The sequence below is a fragment of the Perna viridis genome, chromosome 14 (genome assembly GCF_037379345.1).
Source record: "Perna viridis isolate PV_CMFRI_1.1 ecotype Kerala chromosome 14, ASM3737934v1, whole genome shotgun sequence".
Lineage (NCBI taxonomy): Eukaryota > Metazoa > Mollusca > Bivalvia > Mytilida > Mytilidae > Perna > Perna viridis.
This window is the reverse complement of record NC_142458.1, coordinates 12,526,257-12,533,475: the sequence shown is the minus strand read 5'-3', so window position 1 is coordinate 12,533,475 and position 7,219 is coordinate 12,526,257. Positions and strand designations below refer to the sequence as shown.

General features: G+C 33.1%; 1 protein-coding gene across 1 annotated transcript; it reads right to left on the bottom strand.

Moving 5' to 3' along the window:
* Positions 1 to 509: 509 nt before the first annotated feature.
* On the bottom strand, positions 510 to 3,682 carry LOC148598237 (angiopoietin-4-like). Its single transcript, XM_088562420.1, has 4 exons — positions 3,559 to 3,682; positions 2,372 to 2,468; positions 1,948 to 2,112; positions 510 to 1,049 (listed from the first exon to the last, which is right to left on the bottom strand). Exons 1-4 carry the CDS (start codon positions 3,583 to 3,585, stop codon positions 784 to 786), a joined length of 555 nt encoding a protein of 184 aa, XP_088418546.1. The 5' UTR covers positions 3,586 to 3,682; the 3' UTR covers positions 510 to 783.
* Between the last annotated feature and the right edge of the window lie 3,537 nt (positions 3,683 to 7,219).

Genomic DNA, 7,219 nt, shown 5'->3' with positions numbered 1-7,219 from the left:
AACTTTTTTTCAAATGTTCTTGTATATAAATATTTAATCCGACTGTTACTGTAGATCTCTTTACAAGGCAGAATTAACAAAAAAAAAATAAAAAAAGAAAGCAAACAAAACAAACAAACAAAAATAACAAAGACCAAGGAGTCAAAGTACGGAAATTTGGAACAGATTACATAAATACTCATAAAAACAATTTTCTGTTCTAGTTTTAAACTCAATACCCCTTTACTTTCACAATACAATATATTAAGGTACAGATTGATTGTAGATTCGGCATCATAACTTCATAAAACATGTGTCCACTGAATTTCATTTATTGATCTTTGGTATATTAGGTTTTTTTATTATACAGGTTGCGCATTTCAGTTACATCAAACGCAAAACGGACTAATATTGAACTGGTACCTAATATTTACTGTAACCAGTTCATCCATATAAATAAAACCAACGCAACCAAATCAACAGTCAATTTTTTTTTTTTGAAACGTAAACAGCAGTCAATGATCCACAAAAAGTTTATATTGATAAATACAGGAAATGTACTGGGACCTCATGGCGTTTTCATTGCAAAAACAAAAATCTCGTTTCCTGCTACCCACAAAAAGTAAGTTAGTTTGTAAAGGATTTTTTTTATTTATTTTTAAAAAGAAATTTACATTGAGTCAATCAAGAAACAGTCTAGATTAAAATAGGGCTTTCGCCAACATAGACAAAAAATGCTTAGGTTAGGCGAAAAAAAAACGCTAAGGTTGGTAGATAAGCAGAAAACAGACATATTTGTTTTGCTTACGCCGGTTTGATCATCATCAAAGTCGTTTTGAGGGCTTCCGTATCCTTAAATGGTCTCCAATTCATTGTCTGGTGCTTCGGAGACCCTGGATCATATAATCCATTCAAATTAGATAACGTGCATTGACGATGCCACCATCCACTCCTTTTATTTTCTGCACAGGGTTGCATATTATCTGGTCGATCATCGTGCCTCCTGTCTTTGGTTGAAAATCCCCAACCACTTAGGCTGCCACCTGCACCGCTATCTTTCATGCCATCTCCTGTAATTTGATATAATGAGTTAGGAGTTTTTAACATTATCATGAAAGTAGATTAAAAATTTAATAAATTTAAACAATTTATTGTACTTTTACTGTTTTTCTCATCCAGTAAACTGCACTTGATTGAATACGGTCATTGTATATTTTACCAATAACCTTACTCCCACCCGAAATATACATACTGAAGCTAATACAACAAAACGGATTACAGAGGGAAATCATTGGAATCATGATTCTTAATAAATCAGAACAACATACAGATGGACAAAGATAAAATAGGTTTTAAATAAAGCTAATATTGATAATAAAGGATGTCGTTCGGGTATCTCTCACCCTGTGTTTTGCGGTAATTTTATACACAAAGCACAAGTTCGAAACTCACCCAATAAATTAACTAAACCGTTGAATAGGCTCATTTTTAAAGGATACAGTTATGCTATGCTTGTCAAATCATTTAGGATAGCATTTTTTGTATTAACATTTAATCGCTCATAGGGTCTTTACATAGTAAAAAAAGCTGTTTTGGCCAAGACATTGGTTGTATCCTTATTGTATGATTTATGATGTACCGAGGTTTTTAGTTCACAATGGGATTAATTTAATATACGATGGGAGCTGGAATGACAGAAAACTGTTAGTAATCCTTAGTTTATACATTTGTTTAATTTATTTTCAGTTTATTTATTTCCATTGTAACAAGAGACTCGGGCCTTTAGGTGTGTTTAAATATGTTATATTCTATCTACAGTGTCCCGATTTTAAAGGCGGAGGGTTTTAAAATCGGTTTAATTATAGTGATGAATCATCCACCGTCCGTAAAAGTTTTGTTGTGATATAGTTAAGATTAGTAGCCTCTTTCGAAAACGTGAAGCTTTTAGCAATTTCTCTGTTGTCATACCTGCCGTTCCTGAGTATCCCTCCACCGTCAGTGTGTAGTTATTAGCCTCGTTATCGACATGGAAATAACTATATTCAGCAAAAGCAGTTTCATTGTCGTAACTTTGTATTTCTATACGAAGTTTGTGAGGCGTTAGTGACGTAATTATATGTAAGACGTCGTTTCCTGAGAATACAAGGTAGAGGTATAAAATCAAGTATAACAGGCAGTTTGTTTTTGAACATGCAAGTTTTCAGTAACATTCCATTCAAAATGTTGCAAATATCCGAAGACATACTGTCATCATTACAATATGAATATTGGTGTGTCAGTGTGAGCTTTCTTTGGAGGTCGATGTCATTACAAGTTCCTACATTTTAAAATAGTTATAGTTATTTTTGTTTTCCTCACTATGTGTACATTGACGATTGATTAATATACAGACCTATCCAAAACTCACTGTTTTGGTCACCAAACCCCGTTTTATATTCGTTCCAATCTCTATAGAAATCTGTTTGTCCATTAAATCTTTTCTGTATGATCTAAATACACCAATTTATAATATTATTGCGAAAAACAGTCAATGCATTGAATGTAAAATCAAATAATATTTAAAGGCTTTTATGATTCATGCTTCCAGTTTTTAGTGGAGTCCGTTTTGCTCATTTACGTTTGTAACTTTGTATGTATTATTTTAATTATTTTATCTCCTTTGTTGTGTATGTCTGTAAAAGCAACGTCTTAAATAGCACTCCTGCTAAGAATTATGGAAAACGTGTTACATGGTTGGAAGGCCTACATATTTGTCATTTAGAAATTTTGTTTAAAATGTTATGATAAATAAAAAATAACATGTGGATTTTCATAGAAGCCATAGTCATAGCAGATGTTAATTAAATAGAATGTACTGTAAAATGAAAAAATAAAGGAGATAATTACGTAAATGACACAAAAAAAAACAATGGAAACCATTGGATTTTCAATTTAAATTTTCTCCTAATGCAGAAAGATTTGAATGAATGATTATACATTTTATCATAGACCTTAAAACTAACCTAATAATAATAAAAATAGAAATGTGTAGCCTTCTTTCGTGTGTGTATAACATATCACAGAATGTGAATGATTGGAACAAAAACTGATACTTAAGGAGGTAAACCTAGGGTAAGAAACACAACTCTTACAAATCATTAGAACGTTTGTATTTAGCAGTTTACATCAACCTCATCTAAGCATCAAATTAACTTGGACTGATTTCATTCTCGTTCAAATGAAAGCTTTATAGGCTTTAATGAAATTGAATATGATACAAACATATCACTGATTTCAAAAGTTATGTCCCTTACCCTATATCTACTTCTTTAATATCTTATCAAATTTTGTAAATTATGTTTTGTAAAACATATTAAAGTGTATAGTACTTTTAATTTCAACAATATAAAAGAAATTATACCATACCTATTCCAAATTACCTTATAGGACAACAATCTATAATACTTTCTTAGATTGAATCAAATGTACTGAAGTCATATATCTTTACAATGAATCATTTCAACTATATATTTTTGCATAAAACATTGCATTGTCAATTGATGTTCAGGGTAATATATATTGAACGAGGACTATACTTACCGTCCAACCTTCCGTAGCGTTAGTCATTTCACAATAAACATCCAAGCCGTTTTTACAGTCTGGGTATATTGTATAATTACCACTTTGTGAACCCGTTTCCAAGTCACTACAGCTATGTAATTGTTGTACTGAAAAACAAATATCGTTGGAAGAACCCATGCATCAAGCGTATTTTATTTGTTAAACGCCTTTTTTGTCTTAGCGATGTACAGTGCAAATTCATGTGTTACATTGTATTTAATTCCTTATTTCAAAGTACCCAAGTTATCATATGATGACATTACATGTTTTTAAAGATTGCAGAATCAGCTTATATGTATTTGATAATTTCAGAAAGATTTCAGGTTTAAAAGTCAACCTATCAAAGACAGGGGCTAATTTGGATCAGTAGAGACATATTTAAGTACCATTCTTTGTAAGAATCAGACAATGGGTGGCACATAATTTTCCCTGATTGCCTAAAATATCTCTATGACATCCAGAAAACAACCAAAAAGCTATTTTAGTTTTATCCTGAATCTTCTGTGACGTATATGTTTTTACTGCTTATAATGGGAAAGAGTTCAGGAAAATTTACCTGCCATTTTTCCGTAGTGCATTTCAACTAAATTCGACCTATCAATATCTTAAAAGACGAATTTAACAAACACTTTGACGGTTATTTCTGATGGTTATCAGGTATAATTAATTGGTTAATGCAATAAAATCTCCGCGTTGCTTTCCTTCATGTGCCACAACTTATATACATTATGCCCTACTCATGGACGGAGAAGTACTTAATAGAGATGATTATTTACCTATTAAACAGGCAAAACGCTATTAAAACTCTTGTTATGCATTTTGATACCATGGCGAATGTAAACTGTAAGACTTGATAATTGTATTGATAATTATTGATAATTGGAAAACATACTACAAAGTTGGCAGGGAAAACCCCTTTCCCAATTTGGAAAAGCTACCATCTTCATTTTTTTTTAGCTATATCGATACTGGTATATTTATTTCGTGTGAACAGTGAAAATATACCTTCCTATATCATGTTCGTTCAAATTGTGTTTATTTATGAAAACATGATGTTGCCACTCTCAAAATAAGCGATCCCCGTGCAGGTCCGGGCGTTCAAAGAATAGGCCTGCAGCAGCGCTAAGCTTGTCGTATAAGGCGACTAATTAGTGCTCGGAAACCTAGCCGGGGGCTAGGCGCTCTACCCACAGAGAACTGGGATGTGTGCCCCAGGTGGTGGAATGGGGTACCCCTGGCATGTTACATGCTGGGGTTGTCAGGCTATAATACGGAAAACCTGACCGTAAATCATAGTGGTGCACCGTGTTGGGAAAGATGCCACGTTCCTCGCACGTTAAAGAACCCTGCTGTGGTATTCGATAGGAGTAGGAACCTTTGCGCTCCGCCACAGGAGGCTAAATTGTCCGACCTTACCCATCCCCCCTTTTTCCAGTGGCAATCAAAATTTGTCGACCCTATTATCCTTGTGACCCATCCTTTTTTTTTCATTTCATGTTCATTTTATCATCCATTTCATATTGATCGTCTGAATATAGCTGAAATATTGCTGCTCGGATGTTAAACCCCAACAAACAAACAAACAAACAAAATAAGCGAAATATGTTGTTAAATGATCTAAAAGTGCACCTTCGACTTAAGAGAAGTAGGGAGAAATTTCCGATGTTCAAATTTACAGACATACATGGGAGAAACTTTATAAATTGCCTTACGAGTGCATGATCGAAACTCGTTTCGATCTTCTCAGGACAAGGTATTGCACAAAATAGTCGCATTTAAATATGTATTGCAAAAGTTCGAAAATATCGCCAATTAGTGTGAACAAAATGAAATAAATTAGACACTACGTAGCACAATTTTTTTTTGAATGCGTAATATTTAAACCTTTTTTGGACATTTTGGAAAAATGGTGAAAAAAAAAATCATACATTGAAGTTATCATTAAATAAATGTTTGTATGGTATTATTATGCAAAAAAGATTTGGAAGTTATTATCGTAGCAACATACTTCATTAATGGTATGTCTTTGAATAATCCATCTCAGAACATTTGTTTTCATTCTTTTAAAGTTTTCTAAAGAGTACATTTATACTTATTGAAACTGTCAAATGATAAATTGAACCTTTTTAGACAGCAATTTGGTCTTTTGATGAATAATCTACTTCCAGAATGATTACTATAACCTAAAGTTGGTAATGGATTATCATAATAGTGTATGCACAGTTCTAAGGCATGTTATTTGCAAATATATGTACAAAATGACATAATATTATTTACGCTTATATTCATTAATTGAAAACAGTGGGTTTTTTTTATTACACATTTACAATTATTTTAAACACATTGTCTCACTGTAAAATGTCAACAGTAAGGCGATTTCAAATAGCTAAAAAGCATCTTACCTTGTGGTTGCTTAAAAATTGTTATAAATCGAGGGTCAGTTTGCTGTATTACTCCACTACAACACAGGGTATATAATGAGCATTTCCTTGTAGTTTTGTCGAAACTAGCAATACAGCAGTTTGAATCCATTGTACACAGTGCGGCACAATCCATAAAAAAATCCGCGTTAACTATTGCAAACGTGTTAGCTGTGATGCTAATTTTGGTATTTACTGAAGCTGAATAGGTGTTAAACACATACTGCAGTGAAATACTATTCGGAAGCAAGACTGTATATGTTAGTCCAAAAATGAAATAAGAACACACAATTTGGAATAAATGCATTCTAATGCTAAGAGTTGTGATAGAGCATCATGCGCATAGCAAACATACTGCCGGTAATCTTTATTCCACTATAATACATTAGCTGTTTTTTTTTTTTTTTTATGAAGATTCTTTTATATTATCACTGGGTAAGTATTGGTCCATCTAAGAATCATGCAGAGAATGATTTGTCCATATTTTGTGTCATTTTTTGTAATATTCGATATGTATCTAGTTTGTCTATTTAGTGATTTTTAAACAACAAAGTAATGATAATTTGTAAGAGAGGACACATTAAATGGTTGTTCAGTAAATAGAAGTTAACAAAAATGGTGGGAAATATAATTCAATCCAATTCAAAGAGTAATCAAGGGAAACAAGGTTATAGCGGTAATCAAAAGAATGTAATCCAGGGACAAAGACCAGACATGGACAACAGACATACACAACAAAGAACATAAAGTAACCAAAATCATAAATACAAAGTAACAAAGGTAAATGAGCAATCCGGACTCCAGTAAAAACTGGGAGCATGGACCAGGTGCACCGGTAGGGTAAGCGTCCTCTGCTTTTCTAGAAACACCCGCAGAGTTGCTCATAAAACGTCAAGTCCGGGGTAGACAAACGACGAAAGGAAAACTATGACCCGTTGAATAAATCAGTTTTCATGGTGCTGATGGATACACCATAACGATCCACGAGTTCATGATGACGACCATAAAACTTCTCTAGTGATGACTTCAATCTTGTAGCAACATAACCCTGTTCCAGAAGCCTATTTGTTAGAGTTCTAGCGCGATACAAAAAGTCTGCTGTGGCATAACGTATGAGTTGCATTAGCTGTTTTACCTTATTTCCGTACTTTCCCAGCCAAAAATACTTTTTAATGATATTTAACTTCCAGAAATGGGTATAAGATTGTTATTGAAGTTGA